The sequence below is a fragment of the Peromyscus leucopus genome, chromosome 8b, assembly GCF_004664715.2.
Source record: "Peromyscus leucopus breed LL Stock chromosome 8b, UCI_PerLeu_2.1, whole genome shotgun sequence".
NCBI lineage: Eukaryota > Metazoa > Chordata > Mammalia > Rodentia > Cricetidae > Peromyscus > Peromyscus leucopus.
Genome location: NC_051086.1, coordinates 48,745,257 through 48,763,086, shown reverse-complemented (window position 1 = coordinate 48,763,086; position 17,830 = coordinate 48,745,257). Strand labels below are relative to the sequence as shown.

Sequence of the window (17,830 nt, the reverse complement as noted above, 5' to 3'; positions counted from 1 at the left end):
AGATGAACCCTGCTTATGATCTCCCATGTTTGTTCTCACATTGTACAAATGTTTAATAGCACAAAAAAAGTGTACATCTGAAATAATATAATCAGCCTTCTCTATATTTCTTACTCAGTTTTTTTAAGTAATTGTGTATTCACAAGCAATTGTAAGAAATGATTCACAGATATCCCTATAATGTCTAATCCTTGGAATACTGTCCTATGTTCTTTTATGGGTGTGTGATGTATGTACCTGTGTATATTTGGTTTTATCATATGCACTCTTAAACATTTTATCAATTGATTTGGCTTGCTGTTGTGAATGGAATATCCCTTTATTTCCCAATATGTTTTTCCTCTTCTCATACCAGATTAGGCAGGTGTACTAATCACTACTATCAAAATTCAGAAAGTCCCGTCATTACAAAGACTCCCAGTTGGCTCCCTCTACCCTTGGTACCAATCAACCACCAGCCTGTTCTCCATTTGCAGAATGATTTTATACCTCAGGGATGTCATGTGAACAGAAACACAGTATATAACCTTTACAGACTGGACCATCCACTCATCCTAATTCCCTTAAGGTTAATCCAAACTGATTTATACCCAGAATGTAATCGTTTATAAGCATGCTGCCCACATCAAAGGAGTCATCTTGGGAAATTCAAGGCTAATTCTGCTAATGCTACTGTCACTCAAAATACTTCCCTAACCTCCTTCTTAAAGAATCTCTAGCTGTTCTTACACGGTCTTTCAGGACTGCATTAGCTACCTTCCTCGTTGGTGTGCAACACCTGACAGATGAACTTAAAGAGTTTACTTTGGCTCTCAGTTTGAGTCAATCATGGTGGGAAAGTCATGGTGGGCAGCTGGTCACATGGCATCCACAGTCCAGAAAACAGAGAGAGGAATGCTGGTACTCCACTCACTTCCTCTTTTTTTTTTTTTTAGTTAGCCCAGTACTTAGTGCATGGAATCATGCAGTATACCTTTGGGGTCGGTCTTCCCAACTCACTTAACCCAATCTAGAAACTTCTTTACAAGCATGTCCAGAGACTCGTTTTCATGGAGACTTTAAATCCTATCAAGTTGTCAATCAAATTTAACCATCCCAATTCTAATTCTTGTCAAGTGGATACCCAGACACATCACCTTCAAGCCATAATCTTCCATTACTTGTCCCCAAAAGCTCTTGGCCATCTCATAATGCAAGATGTATTCAATCCATTTCTTAAAGTCCTCATAGTCTCCAAGAGCCCTAACACTGTTCAAAAGTATGACTCTTTTGTAAGACTCACTTATCTCAAAACCATGAGCTCCTATAAAATAAAAAATAAATCACATACTTCTAGCATACAATGACAAGGCCATCCCCAGCATAGGAGCAAAATAAGCTTAAAATGAGGAAATACATGTTTGGATCATAATTTTACAAGTTTCTGTCCATGGCCTCTTAGCCCCCATTTCTTCATTTTCCTTCCTGTTTTGTTTTTATTTATCATTAGCACACAAAGTAATCAGTTTCATTATGGAATTTACACATGCATTTATTATTTTAAGACAGAATTTCACAATCCTTTGCCTCAGCTTCCTGCTTGCTGGAATTAAGGATACACACATCCATTCTCAGCATTCCCATTGCTTTTGGGACTGTGGTGAAGCAGTGTATCATGGGATAGAGGAAAGCTCATGGTGGGCAAAAAACAGAGAGGGAGAGGCCATTCGCCCCTTCAGGGGCTACACCTTTAGTGACCCAGCTTCTTGCCATTGGGCCTTACCTCCCAAAGTTTCCTTCATCCCTCAATGGCTCCAGAAGTAACAACCAAACCTTTTAGAATGAGATCTTTGTTAGATTATTTAATAGCCAAACAATAACTATTATTAATGAGATATTTTGCTTTAACGCTGTCTTTGAAACCTGCTGAATATTTTGCACATGGATAGTCAACTCAGATGTTAACTTTTCTTCCAAAATATTTGTATTTAGATTTTATATTATTGTTGGAACAGTTGGCTCATACATCCAAATTGTTCCCAATACCCCTCTATAAGTTTTCTAATTACTAACGTGAGTTCAAGTTTCTGCACTTAAGCTGTAAGATCATTCAAATGCAGTTGAAAATTAAGTCTCTGAGCCAAGCAAGTGGCATTTGCCTGTATAGTCCCAGCTGTCTAAACCCTGAAATAGGAGGATCTCTTGAGTTCAGGATGTCAAAGACAACCAAGGAATACAGAGAGAAGCCTCTTTAAAAAAGCAGTCCCACCAGGTGGTGGCAGCATACACCTTCAATCTCAGCACTCGGGAGGCAGAGGCAGGTGGATTTCTGTGAGCCCGAGGACAGCCCAGTCTATAAAGTGAGTTCCAAGACAGCCAGGGTTACACAGAGAAACCCTGTCTGAAAACAAACAAAAACAAGCAGTCCTTCCATCACACTAACCCGATCTCAAGTTCTCAATATTCCTCATGGCCAGTGGCTACCTTGTTAGACTTGGAAATCGTGACTCAGAGTTTGCTGCCTTTATGGAAATATGTTCTAAAAGCAGTTCTGAATGAACCCATGTGCAGAACAAGAACAGCAATGGAGATGGACTAGTTCACACAGACCCTGATTCTGGCATACCTGGATCCAAGTGTAAGAGTGTGTGTGTGTGTGTGTGTGTGTGTGTGTGTGTGTGTGTGTGAGAGAGAGAGAGAGAGAGAGAGAGAGAGAGAGAGAGAAAGAGAGACAGAGACAGAGACACAGAGACAGAGAGAGAAACTATGTGTATGTATATATGAGTGTGAGTGTATTGTGTGTGAGAGTATGTATGTATATGTGAGTGTGTTTTGAGTGTGTGTATGAGAGAGAGAGGAAGAGAGAGTGTGTGTATGTGCATGTGAGTGTAAGTGTGTGTGTGAGAGAGTATGTGTATGTGAATGTGAGTGTGTTGTGAGTGTGTGTGTGTGTGTGTGTGTGTGTGTGTGTGTGTGTGTCGCCTCTGGCATGTTATCTAACTCTTTGTTTCCTTATCTGCAAAACAACCATCATAACATCTTCCACAAAGTGAATGTTCAGTAGTCAGAATCCACTGATGGCTGTGGCAGTGTAGTCAGATGGTTTCTCTGGTCCCACCAGACCCCTGCAGTCCCGTGGCCCACTTATAAAATAATCACTCAGAAGCTTATATTAATTATAACTCCTTGGCCATTAGCTTAGGCTTATTACTGACTAGTTCTTACACTTAAATTAATCCATAATTCTTGTCTTATATTTAGCCATGTGGCTTGGTACCTTTTCTCAGTTCTGCCTTGACATCCTGATTTCTCTGTGTTTGGCTGATGACTCCTGACTCAGCCCTTCTTCTTCCCAGAATTCTTCTTATCTGTTTGTCCCACCTATACTTTCTGCCTGGCTACTGGCCAATCAGCATCTTCTTTATCAACCAATCAGAGCAACACATATTCATAGCATACAGAACGCTACCCCACAGCATGGCAGTGTTTGCTTTACAGGCTGCTGTTGTCCAGCACTATATGCTGAGTTTCCTGAAACAACAGAACCGTACAGTTGGAAAGCCCAGAAATCAGAAGTGATGACGTAGGCAGAACGAGGCTGCCTCCAAATCCTTTGGACAGGACTTGTCTTTGCATCTTCCAGTGTCTGGTAGCCTCTGGCATTCCTCAGTTAGGGGCCCAGAGACTCAGTCTCCAGCTGCACAGTCAGCACAGAGCTGCCTTCCCTCTGTATGCCTCTGTGGCTTTCTCCTTCTCGTAAAGGCCCCAGTCCCAGTGGATTAGAGCCCACCCTAGTAAAACCATTTTAAATTGAGCACACCTACAAAGACCCTATTAATTCTTTACATTTAATTTTATTGAAAGGCAAACTGTGCTGGAGGATAATTCTTCACTATATCTTTTGAAGAACACAACTCATAATAATTCTGATTAGCAATTTCCTCCAATATAAGGGACATGCATGCTGTGGCTGATGTGGGTGTGCCTAACAGAATCTGTCCACAAAAAGAAAAACTTCCAGGCATTGGAAACTGCCCAACTGGACCAAATCCTGTTGACTTTCTCTGTATTCTCTCCCACGATGCCCTCCATGGCAAAAGTGAAGAAGGCCCCAAAGCAATGGGACTGCTGCGAATGGACGTGCATGTCTTTTAAATCCCAGCAATTGAAAGCTGAGGCTCGATTCTTACACAGCTGGTACAGAGGTGATTTCCGCCCCTCCCTTCACAGAATGCCTGCTTGGCTTGGCTTGGCTTGGCTTGGCTTGGCTTCCCTCTGCTTTTGTGTTTTGCTTTGTGGGCTGAGCTCATCTGGCTGTTTAAAGTCTTCTGCAAATGAGCAAAGCTTTATCTCCTCTCTCTCTGAGTTTGTTATGGGGAACAACAGACCCAGGTCCATCAAACTCAGGCACACCCTGGGATGTGCACAGGTGAGGCACAAAGCAATATGTGGTACATATCGTGGAAGCCTTTGATGAATGCTTTTCAAGTGTACGCTTGGATTTTAGCCTAAAGAAACAAACTGAGTATAATTGAATAGGAGATAATAAAAAAAGAAAAAAACATTTTAAAGAATTCTATCTAATGAGGAAGGTTGATTGCCTTGCTTCCTTCCCCAGAAGACTAATAAGCAGGTAATGAATGACATTTCTGTGATAAAATCCTGCTTTTATTGTGATCCTTTGTAAGAATGTTTTCAGTCCCCTCAAATGTTGAACTTTCAGGTAATGGGCATGTTCTGTTCTTCATTAGAAAAACCTCATCTGGGCTGAATTTCTTTGTCTGCCTTTGAAAAGGCCCCTCACTACCACTCTGGATGCCAATTTAGCACTGTTGTATTTTGCTGCACAGTCCAAAGTAATTAGGTTAATTAGTCATTTCCATTTAGCTTATTAGAAGGCTAGAAATCCCTTCCCCTCATTTGGAAGATTAAATGGTGTGATTGTGTTCACCAAAGAGCTTCAAGGATGTGGTTTCAGACCCAGGCCTGGCAACTGGGAGCTCTGGTCATGGTGTAATTTGCTCTGTTTTGTGGAGAGGAGACACAGTAAGGGTAAGTTGGGCAGGAAAGGGTTAATGATGCTGCAGGTTGAGAAGCCGGGCAGCCTGGAAATAGAGGAGAGTCAGTTCCTCAGCACACAGAGAGAATGACAGCAGCTGTAGCTTTGACCAGCCACAACCCAGTCCCAGCCCTAGCCCCATCCCCATCCCCTGCCCCCAGTCCCTGCCCCAGCCCCAGCCCTCCTGTGGCTCTGCAGATGTCAGACTTCCTTAATTAAACACTTCCCAAAGGCTGCCCATGCCTGAGGAAGTTCTTGCCCATAGCTAACTCACAATCTTGTAGGAATTAGAGACAAAGAATGTGGCAGTTGAAATCCAATAGCTAGCAAACCTCCATAGTCTTCAAAGTTTTGTGTCTAGGCTAGAATATAAGATACAACACTTTAGTGTGAGAAATCCATGGAGTCTGCTTAAAGGGCAAAGGAATTTATTAGGGAAGGAAAACTCAAGACAGAATAGAGGAATTGTTGCAGGATCCTGGAAGGATGAGGCATGGTCCCATGCTGTTCTTCTGCTTGAGATCATCCCAGCATCCAAGTCCCATGAAGGAGAAAAGAGAGCACTGGGCATGTGCATACCAGGTCTTAAGGGTCCCAATTGACCATGCCCCAGGGGCATGTACTTCAAGGTCATAGGCAGGTATAATAGTTACCTGCTACCTCACTAGGGGTGGTGCTTCAAGGTCATAGCTAGAACAGCTACCCACTACAGCACTTGATCCCCTGGCCTCATTTTTTGCATAAATAAACTGAAGCCCAAGAAAACTGCAAGTTCTGTGGGCTGTAAATGCTTGTGGTAGGACTGAACTCTGTGTCCCTGGGTCTCATCTACCTTTCCTCATAGCACCCCTCACCACTTGTCAAATATGAAGTTGGGGTGGAATCAGTAATCCACAGAACCCCAGTAAAAGGATGTATGTTCATCCCCTCAGGAGAAGAGTGCAGGCACACCAATGCCCGTGTCTGTGTCCTTCTGCAGCCTTCCTATGCCCTTGTTCCCAGGAAGGATTCTCTGTAGCCATCATGTTTTCACAGTCCCATCTCACCCTCCAGGTTTGGGCCCATTTTTTATCTTTATTCTTTTAAAATGCATTCTCATTTTCTCAGTCTTTGTGCCAACCTAACAGAACCCTAGATGCTTTCCAAGGCTTCCCTTGCCTCCTTTCTCCCTAAAACTGGAAGCTACTTGAAGACATGTATCTATTTTCCCCCCACTATTATATTCTGATTTGGAATGTACTAGGACATTAATACTGAAAGATTATATGGATGAATGGATGGGTGGATTCAAATAATGATAGTTTTGAGCTCCTTAACCTTCATTGCATTGTATAGGTACTTTAGACCCTCAGTCTACTGTTGGAGAAATGAAATATAAAGGCAGAGTAGAAGCACTTCCCATCACTAAATGTGTAAGGGGGTGGGTCTATGTCAAATCCCCATCAAAGTCCTTCGCTTTATATCACTATGATGAAATACCTAACAGCACAGATTAAGGTGGCAATATTAACTTTGGTTCATGGTGGTAGAGGGCTCAGTTCATCAGGGTGGGGAAGGTGTGAAGGACAGCTTGATTTACACCAAGGTAGACCAGAAAGCAGAAAGCAAGACAGAAGGTGGCCAGGGATAATATACTCACAAATATCCACTCCCAGAAACCTTCTTCCAGCTAGCCCTTACCCCCAAGTTTCCAAGATAATGCCACAAGCTAGGGGTTAAGGTTTCAAAACAAAAGTTATGTTTAAGCCATAATACCCACCCAAATTTTCATTATCAAGACTGATGATACCATAGACATATTAAGACAGTATAATAGGATTTACTACTCTTTGCATGCCGTGAAATGGACCATCTATATTACATCCCTTACCTAGAGTGTCAGGGATCTTTGCAGAAGAAAGGATGGAAAGATCTCGAGAGCCAGAGGAGATGGTGGATAACTGCAAGTAGACAATATTTATTTTCTGGACCCAACAGGGCAGTTGCACGTATCTCATAGTGACTGTGAGCACATGCACAAGACTCATGTCAGCTTAACCAGACAAAACCCCAGCGTGGAGGGAGAGAGGTGGGAGTTAGTTCCCTACCTGTAGGTCTATTGGCTTTTGATAGCTGCTGGGAGAGGAAGATTCAATTTTCTTTAGGAGGGTGACTTGTGGTAGGTCTGCCACACTCCAGGACAGGCACAATACCCAAGAGTATATGGGAAACACAACTTGGACTCAATTTGGGGGAGGGGGAGAGAGAGAGAGACAGAGAGAGAGAGAGAGAGAGAGAGAGAGAGAGAGAGAGAGAGAGAGAGAGAGAGAGAGAGAGAGAAAACAAAGTTTGGTGTGCAAGTGTTACAGCTCTGAAGAGGAAGGTATCCTGACTGTCAGGAGTCAGGCTATACCTGTAGCTGTGAAGGGAAGGTATCCTGGATACCTAAAGCTCTGAAGAGAAAGGTATCCTGACTGCAGGGAGCCAGGCTATACCTGTATCTGTGTTCCAGTAGGGGATGGTTTCCCCAAAGGAATGTAGCAATCCTGCTCCTCTCAGAGAGAGCCCTTACAACTAAGCTCTGTTCCACTCTGCTAGGAGAATTTCCCAGCAGAGATGTCCCTTGCTTCTCTGCTCTGGTGAAAATTTTTACTTCTGGGCTTCACTCTGCTAGTGGGGAAACCTCCTCAGAAATGTAGCAGTTTGCTCCTGCTCCATAAAAATTGTTACTTCTCTACTCCCTCCACTAAGGGGAGTTTCCCAGCAGAGATGTCCATTGCTTCTCTGCTCCACTCTACTCAGGTGAAAGAAGATCTTCACCCAAAACTCATTCGGGAGATTTATTTATTTGGAGGGAGGAATCCAGGAGAGTGGCTGCCTCTGCCAGAGTAGAAAAGGGCAGCTCCCAACTGAACAGGGACAGGGCTTGTAGGTTTGTATAGAGCTTCTTAAGGCGGAATGTTTCTAGGGTGAAGATTTTCAGGGTGGCAATTAGTCGGATTTCAATCCCTGAGCTTAGACAAGCTCAGAGATGGTTGGTTTTCCTGCTCAGGGATTGGTTGGTTTCTTGCTCGGTTGGTCGGGAGTAGGGGGATTGCAGAGCCAGGGTGTGTGTCTTTAGCTGGCCTTTTTACCCTACAGGATAGGTAGAAAGGTGGGGGTGGATCTGGAAGAAGTTGGGGGAAGGAGATAAATATGATCAAAGTACTTTATACTACTGTCAGAATGAAGTCTTCTGGAAGGAAAAAAGGAGCTTCCAAATAGTGCAAAAAAGGCTAGCAATCCAGGAATGAAGACAGCATTGGGGTGGTAGGAGCTATGAATGGGCCAGGGTAGAGGCGCCTGTGCATGGACAGAGGACACACAATACAGGTTCCCTTCAGCTTCAGAGGAAGGAGTGCCCTGACTTACTTCCTAGCCTTCCCAAATAGGAGGAGGAAGAAGGAATAAGATGCATGCTATCGGGAATCAGACAGCTACAAGTTGAGCGATTCTTGAGTGGCAAGTTCAGCTCTGTGAACAGCTGTAAGTGCGCTACAAAAATGGTACAAGGACATCCTGCTCTAATCTACAAGAGAACGTGCTGTGTCTGCTGACTTTGAACGGGACTTTGTAGAGCCTTCAGAAATAAGAGGCATGACCGGCACTAGAAAAGGAAGGTGCCAAAGTTACTAGAGAAGAGAACAGAACCTGAATTGAGTTGGTAGAGTCAGACACACTCCCGAGGTTGATGCAGGAAAGTTCAAATGGGATGGGGTGGAGAACGGCACCTTGGAAAGGGGCGTGAAATGAAGATGTGTGGTTCCTGTGTTCTGTATTTGAAGTTGATGCTTATGGACCAAGCAGTCCGTGGAAATGCTGCATTGACATTCTAGAGACATTTGGGAGATGGATGGACAGAGTGTGGTGGTACAGTGAGTGTGAAAATGTAAGGAAGCCTCTCTGGCTTAGGTGTCGGGGCTCTGGGACCTCAAAAACTGCAGCACCTACTTTGACCCATTTCCCATGGAACAGTATGCTGCTGGGTGTGACCCAGTCACAAACATTTTATTTGCAACCGCTGTATGGTATTGGCAGGCAGTGTGTTATGGATGAGCTTGCGTATTGTCTTCCTCTTCCTTGACTTTTTCTAGAGGGAGAACCAAGACTCCAGACCAGACTATGGATGAGACCTGTTTGTGCAAAGAATGCCTCTTGCCTCTCAGCCCTCTGCCCCCGATGCACAGCTGTCTAGAGAAACTGCATTTTAGAACAAGATTCTCTGACATCCCCTAGGCCCTTTCATCAATGGAAGAATTCTGCAATCTGGATCGAGACATTGAAGGCTCTGCCAAAAGCTGGAAAAAGTTTGTGGAGTCCGAGTGTCCCGAGAAGGAGAAGTTCCCCCAGGACTGGAAGAACAAGTCAGCCCTGCAGCGCCTCTGCATGATGAGGGTCATGAGGCCTGACCGGATGACCTATGCCATGCGGTAGGGGGCAGGCCACAGGCTCTGGGAGGGCATGTGTACAGGGCAATCTTAGGAAGACCAGGCTGGCATAGCCGAACTTCAAGGCCATGTTCATATAGTAATGAGCACCTTTGTACCAAGACTAAAACCCATGAGACCAGTTGACTTGGGTATGGCATCTGTTTTAGGTATGCCATTGGTTGTCTTGATGTCTTAATAGAAAGTTTGGGGGAAGGGAGATACTCATCAATCTCAGCATTGAAAAAGATGCCAATCACCAATAATATGAAGAAAGATGGAGGGATCCAGAAAGCATGTGGAGAGTCTACTTTTAGCATCACAGAAACAGAGAGTGAGGTGGTTATATCCTTTGATAAATAGATGGCAAAGAATCAATAAGGATATTTGACTTCTAACTTCTCTGACAAGTAGGATAATCAGCTACATGGAGTTAAAATCAGAGAATGGAGAGGGCTTGAAAAGAGGTCTGTGGCTAGAGAGATGGTAATGCATACCAGGCAAGTGTGAGGACCAGACTCTGGAACCTCAGAACCCACACACATGCTGGATGGGTGTGACAGCCTTCCTATAGGCCCAGTGAATGGGCGCAGACAGGGATTCCCTAGAGCAAGCCAAAGCCAGCTAGTCAGAATCAGTGAGGTCTGGGTATCAGTGAGAGACCCCGTCTCAGTATGTAAGATGAGGAGCAATTGAAGAAGCTGTTTAATGTCAACTTTGGCCCTCCACAAGGACATGCACACATATGCACGTGCACTCATACCTATGCATGCACCCACATGTATGTGAACATGCATCCATGCACACATATGCAAAAAAAAAAAAGAACAAGAATCTGTGAAAATGAGAAAGAAGGGGATAGAGATATAGCTCAGCTGGCATAATGCTTGCCTAGCATGCGTGCAGCCCACAGCTAAATCCCCAGTGCCACATAAACTGGGTATGGTGGCACAAGCCTCTAATCCCAGCACTCAGGAGGTAGAGGCAGGAGGATCATCAGAAGTTCAAGGTCATCCTTGGCTTCATAGCAAGTTTGAGGCCAGCCTGGGATATAGGAGACCCTGTCTCAAAAGAGAGAAAGAACAGGAGAGGGGGGAGCAAATGATGGAGGGATGGAGGGAAGCCAAGAAGAAATAAGACAGAAGTATGGCCAGGGAAATGCAAAAAAAAAAATCCCAAAGCTACACTTGTAGTGGTGTCAGATATCCCCATTGGATGTTTTTCCCCCATAGATGTAAGAGTCAGAGGTACAAGGCTCCTAGGCTAAAGTTCCATTAACTTCAAAGCAGTGAAATAAGAGTTTGGAAAGGCAGGTTGGGATATGATTAGAAGTCAAAGGCCATGGAGTCTACAGAGGCAGAAAGCAGCCTAGCAGCCACTTGGAAAGTATCTGAATGTAAAAGTTCTCCCTGGTGCAATGAAAATATTCTAATACTGGACTGTCAAGAAGGTTGCACAACTTGGTAAATTTATTATACCTAAGGGCATTACTTTTTAAGGAAAGGAATTATAAGACACAGCATCTATGCTAGATAGGGAAGAAGTGAGAAGAAGAATTGGCTGATGGGAAACCATCAGAGGGGCCAAGAAATTGAAATTCCTGTACTTTCATGGCACTCACTCAGGCAAAGGCTTGTTGAGATAAAGATATCAATAACTGTAAGGATTGAAGATTTTGGATTGAGAATTGGCTATTTCAGACTTACAAAAAATTCCCAAGTAATGACATACATTAAGGATTGCCATGAACTGGGTAGAGGAGGGGGTAAGGGATGAAAATCAATTGGTTTGAGTTCTGTCCACCCAGATATTGATGTCACTCAGGCTGGAGGAAAGTTCATGAGCCAAGAACCCAAGTGTTGAGTGAGTGGGAAAAGTACAAAATGGAATAATAGATGGTACTGGTGTGCATGGCTAGTGGTGATACAGCCCGGAAAAATGAGTCTCAGTGGAGCCACACAAGTGGAAAGGTGTTGATGTGAAGATAACTATTAGACAGAGAACATTATGTGGCCGCTGCCCACACTGAGATCCATCTAGTGCAAGCCCATCTGAGAAGGATACAAGAGAAGCTATATCTTGGGGAATAGTGGAAGGATCCACGAATGTCAGGAGTATGTCCAGACATCTAGTAAGCTGGGAGGATTTGTTTCACACAAAATGGGACACTTTGGAAAAGAACATGGTGGGCAGGAGTGGAAGAAAACCCAGTGAAGTGTCAGAGTCCTGTGGGACCTTAAATGTCGGATGTGTTGGCACATTGCAGGGATATAGAGTAGGTTAGATTTAGCTGCCCATAGTCATTCAAAGACATTGGTCCTAACTGTCTCCAAAAGGATGAGATGATGTGAAAAGAGACCAGGTCTACAAGGGAGGCAGCACTGGTCTGGGTAGAGAGCTGTCAGGAGCCCAGATCTAGATGCGTGGCTTGGAACTAGCAGTACAAACAGTAAGTGTTGACAAGTTGTGAAGTTGGAGCCAGTAACTCTTTAACTGTCAATCCCATGAGCTTGAACATGTCTTTTCATTTCTAGAAGCCTGTGTTTCTCAAATGTTATGACACACGTGCTTATCTCCTCCTGCAGAGACTTTGTTGAGGAGAAGTTAGGAAGCAAATATGTAATGGGAAGAGCACTCGATTTTGTAGCCTCTTTTGAAGAGTCAGGACCAGCCACTCCCATGTTTTTCATCCTGTCTCCGGGGGTGGACCCACTGAAGGATGTGGAAAACCACGGTAAGCAAAGCTTGCTTTGGAGGCAAGGCTGCAATAATCCATGGCCTTCCATTCTTCAGGACTATTGCTTCCTCTTTTCTACATTCAAGGTTCACTGTGCAAAACTCTACCTTTCCAGGCCAGACAGAAGTCAGCCTTATTGCTAAAGCAAAGCCACAGCATCATGAACCAGAGAGAAGATTGGATTTCTTTTTAGCCATTCTGTGTAGACCTGTGATTCATGTTGTATATAGTATGAATAGGCCATCCAATTTTGTCCTTTGGTCTGTAGATACCTTGTCTCAGAATCAGTTTTTGGAAAGATTAAATTTCCTGGGAACCCCTGTCAAGTGAAGTTTGCCTGGAGCAGGAAAAGTGGGTCAGGTCAGCAGTTAAGAGTACTTGCTGCTTTTGCAGAGGACCTGAGTTCAGTTCCCAGCACCTACATCAAATGATTCACAAACACCTGGAATCCTAGGTCCAGGAAATGTGATGACCTATTCTGGCCTCCACAGGCACCACACTAGCATACACTCACACAGATGCATACACATAAATAAAGATAACAATAAGTATTTTTTTTAATTGATCGTAAGTATAAGTGCTTGTTTGGGGACTATTAGTCTATTTTGTTGATCTATGTATGTTCTCTGCATGCCAACTGCAATACTGACATTAGAGCTGTATGGTAAAATTTTAAGTCAGGAAATCAGTCTGCCAACATTTTTCTTTAAGATTGTTTCAGGTCCTTGTACTCTGTTGTATTTCCACACAACTTTTAAAATTAGCTTGTCAAGTTCTGTAAAAACTAAAGAGAAGTCCATTCAGATTTCAGTAGGGATTTCTGTGATTACCATGTAAGTCAACTGAGGACATGTGGCTAACTTAACAATATGAGGTGCTCTAACACATGGAACATGGACTCTCTTTCTATGTAATTTTTAAAATTTTGTTCCTTTTTGAACAGTATTGCACAGTTTGTAGAGTACATATCTTTCATTTATGTTCATTATATTGTATATAAATTCATTTTCTTAATTTCAATTTCATTGGTGGTAAAATTTTATATATAAATTTTTGTTAGAAAAGTTCCTAAACTTGTCAGTTGGGTCTTGTGTTCTTATGACGGAGATGCTTAAGGTTTTCTAGATACTAGATTTCCTACACATGCACACAGACACACATACACACATACACACACCAACACACATATACACATACACACATAATATATACATGTAATGCACACATACATATATATACATATACACACATATATACAAATACATATACACATATATACATACATACATACATGCAAATACACATATACATACACATACATACATACATATACACACAATTTTCTAAATATAAGACTTTGGCCTCTACAAGTAGAGATAATATCTTTTGCAGTCTAAATGTTTTCTTTTTTTTTTCTTTCCTGATTGCCCTGATAAGAATTTCAGTGTGATGTTGAATAAAATTGGCTAATTTAGGTATCTTTATCTTGTTCCTGGTCTTAGGAGAAGGAAGACTTTCAACCTTCCCCATTGATTGTGATAGCTGTGAGTCTTTTGTAGACATCTTTCATCATACCCAGGAAGCTGTTTATTTCTTACTTGTTATAGTTTTTCTTTAATTGTGAAAACATGTTAGATTTTGTCAAATGTTTGATCTTCTTCTAGTGAGGTGATAATGCAGGTTATTTTTCTTCAGTGTATGAATACAACATGTTACATTGCTTGTTTGTTTAATTAAACCAACCTTGCCTTCTAAGGATCTCAAATTGATCCCACTATTTAATTCATTCCCTACGTTACTAGATTCAGTTTGCCAGTATTTTGTTAAAGGATATTGGTGAGTATCTTCATCAAGGATATTGGCTTACCTTTTCCTTAAACTTTGTCTCGTTTTAGTTACAGAATAATTCTAGGAATCTATTTATTTGACTAAATTTGGAAGTATTCCCTCCTCTTGTTTTGGTGTGTGTGTGTCTGTGTGTGTGTGTGTGTGTGTGTGTGTGTATGTGTAAGATTTTGTGAAGGATTGATGGATTCATCACATTTTCATCATCACAACAAAATACTTGAGGCAGCTAACATCATTAAGAAAAAGAGGTGTACTCATCTTTGAGGTGGAAAGTCCAAACTGAACAGTGTAGGCTCTGGTGAAAGCCCATGATGGAGTCCTGGATTATAAATGGGGGCGGGGAGGGGGGAGAGAATCACAGATGCAGGCATCGAAAAAGAAAGGAGAGGCCAGGCTTACTGGAGGTATGACAGTCTTCTCAGAGAGCTCAAGGGTGGACCACTCAATGACCCAAGGACCTCTCACTATGTCCCACCTCTTAAAAGTTCCACAGCACCTCCCAATAATGCCATTCTGGATACCAGGCCTCCAGTCACTTAGACCCTGGGGAAATACCCAAATGATGGGACCTAGCTTCCATGTCTATTAATGTTTGGGAGAACTCAGTGAGGAAGCCATTGAGCTTGAGCTTTTCTAGACAGGAAGTTCTAAAATTAAAAGTTCAGTCTCCTTGCCATTTTATGTCTAGTCTAAGTTTCAATTTTCTCACTGAGTAAGTTTCAGTACTTTCTTTCTTTCAGTCCCTTGGTCATGTCATCAAAGTCCTGTAATTTGTTGGTAAATAAACATGTCTCTAATGATATCTGTATTAAAATGTTCAGTTCCTCCATGGCATATATATATATATATATATATATATATATATATATACACTAGTCTAAAACTTAGTTTTGTGTGTGTGTGTGTGTGTGTGTGTGTGTGTGTGTGTGTGTGTGTGTGCAGGTATGTGTCCATGTGAGTGCATGTGTTTGTGCAGGTCAGAGGTCAACCTCAGATGTCATTTCTCATGAGCCATCCATCTTGTTTTTTTTAAGACAGGATCTCTGTGTTGAATGAGAATGGCCCCTACAGGCTCATGTGTCTGAATACTTGGTCCCCAGTTGGTAGGACTGTTTGAGAAGGATTAGGAGGTGAGGCCTAGTTGGAGGAGGTGTGTCACTGGGAGTGAGCTTTGGAGTTTCAAAAGACTTGTGCCATTCCTTATGTACTCTGCCATTTTTAGTGTGCTCTCTACTTCCTGTTTGTGAACCAAGATATGAGTTCTCAGCGGCTACCATGACTTCATTCCATTATCATGGACTCTAACCCTCTAGATCTGTCAGCCCAATTAAACTCATTCTTTGATAAGTTGCTGTGGTCATGGTGTCTTATCCCAGCAATAGAAAAAGAAAAAAAAAAAGACTAATATAGTCTGTCATTGGCCTGAAGTTCACCAAATAGGCTAGGCTGGCTGGCCAGTGGGCCCCAGGAATCAAACCATCTCTGCCTTATCAGCAGTAGGATTACAAACATGTTTATGTAGGCTCTAGGAATTGAACTCAGGTCCTCAAGCTTGCATGGCAAACATTTAACCAACTAAGCCATCTCCTCAGCCCCAAAGAAATATTTTGCTCCACAAACCCTAGATAATTCTTCTTAACTTCCCTCTATACAAGCTAAGGCTTCCATTTTTTTCAACTGTGAAGCTGTGATTTTCTTTTTCCATAATCAAGGCCAAGTGTATGGTCATTTTCCTCTGTTCCTATCATCAATTCTATACATGCCCGATCTATTGTGTTCACATTTAAACTTGAAAATAATAAATAGCCCTATCCTAGTTAATAGAAAAGTCCTCCTCTGAGACAAACAGTGAGACACATGCACATGATACTGGGGAGTGAACATATGGGCCACTGGCAAATGTAGACGTCAAGGACAACTTCATGGAGTGGGTGGAGTCAAAGCCATCTCACTGGCCCACTGACTTAATTAGGGTCTCTATTCCTGTGTTGGAACACCATAATCAAAAGCAACTTTGGTAGGAAAAGGTTTATTTTGCTTACTCTTCCATGTCACAGTTGATCATCAAAGGCAGTCCAAAAGGGCAGGAACCTGGAGACAGGAGCTGAAGCAGAGGCTATGGAGGAGTGCTGTTTCCTGGCTTGTTCCACATGCCTTGCTCAGCCTGCTTTCTTATACCAGGACCACCCAGGGTGGTGACACTACTCCCTGTGGGATGCCCACTCACATCTATCATCAATCAGGAATATGCACCACAGACTTCTCCATAGGCAATCTATGGGGGCATTTCCTCAACTGAGGTTCCATCTTCCAAAATGACTGAAGCCTGTGTTACGTTGACTTAAAAACTAGCCAGCACACTCATATTCTCTGGTTTTTGGTTTAATGTTATGATCTCTAGATATCCTCAGAAGGGATATTTTACAGGTGTTTAAACCCATGTGAAGTTCCACTTTGTTTCGTATGTAAATGGAGATTTTTCTTTGAGAGCTTCCACTTTTTCCTGGAGTTGCAAATTCCCTTGAGAAAAGAAATAAATATCATTTATAATTATCACTGGCTTCATGCTCATTCTATGCATTGAAAGGCATTCTTTTTACTCTAGAAGGCATTCTTACTAGAGTCATTAGCATCTTCTTACAATATGAATGAATTCTATTTTAGCTTTCTAGGAAGCTGATATCCCTGGGTTTATTTTCTTGACATTCTACCTTAATTATATATATTTTAATCCTACTTATTTCTTATTTCCCATCTTCATTTTGCTGGCACACATCATCAGGAAAGAATCCTAGGAAATAACATTTCTGAATGCTTGCTTGACCCCAGATTTCTTTGATAATTTTTCTGGGTACCAAATGATTTCTACTTAGAACTTTGGCTACATGAATCTGCTATATTCTAGAAGCTGATTTTGTCTGTAGCTTTCTCAGTTGGTGACCCATTCTTATCCCCTGGGAACTTTGGGATCATCTGCTCTATGTTCCGTTCTCTCATGAGCTGTGTCTACCTGTGGGTCCTTTTCACTCATCTGATCAGCTTGAGGCATGTCTGTTCAAGGGAGGGTCACATCTTTCTCTAGCTTCACTCTATTACTTTTGGTGAATGCCACCATAAGTTACCAAGAAGGAATAGGTCATCTTAAATAGCCCTTCCCCAGCCCTATCAAACTGTCTCGATTTTTCTTTGGCTTCTGCTGAATGGCCATAATCTCTCACTGGATTTATCAAGATGACCTCCTGACTCATTTCTGCCCTCCTCCCCAGAAAATCCTTTGCTACTCTATGAGCAGAGTCCCCTTGCTAAATCTTAAATCCTTTAATATCACTCTGCTCCTTAAAATGTTCTCCTGGACTCCCTAAAGGTTAAGTCAAACATCCTTCACATGATCGATGTAGCCTGTAGGACCTGGCCTTTCTGTCTAGATTTGAATCTTACCTGCCTCCAGACTCCCTCTTTTAGATCCTTGACCATATTGTAAGCATTTCAGCAAATGGCTCTCTTTTCATATGAAATCTTCTCAACAGTGCAGTATTTATTCATTATCTTAGTTAGGGTTTCTATTGCTGTGAAGAGACACCATGACCATGGCAACTCTTATAAAGGAAAAAAACATTGAGTTAGGGTGATGGCTTACAGTTCAGAAATTTAGTCCATTATCATCATGACAGGGAGTATGGCAGCATGCAGGCAGACATGGGGCTGGAGAATTCTGTATCTTGATCCAAAGGTAACAAGAAGTGGACTATCTCACTGGGTGTG

The 17,830-nt window shown here is 42.4% G+C and overlaps 1 protein-coding gene across 1 annotated transcript in view; it reads left to right on the top strand.

Annotated features, from left to right (window-relative positions):
- Positions 1 to 17,830, top strand: part of Dnah9 (dynein axonemal heavy chain 9) — a 341,793-nt gene that overhangs the window by 290,153 nt on the left and 33,810 nt on the right. The window contains 2 exon segments of the mRNA XM_028869363.2: positions 9,293 to 9,486; positions 12,069 to 12,217. Coding sequence (XP_028725196.1) covers positions 9,293 to 9,486; positions 12,069 to 12,217 — 343 coding nt within the window.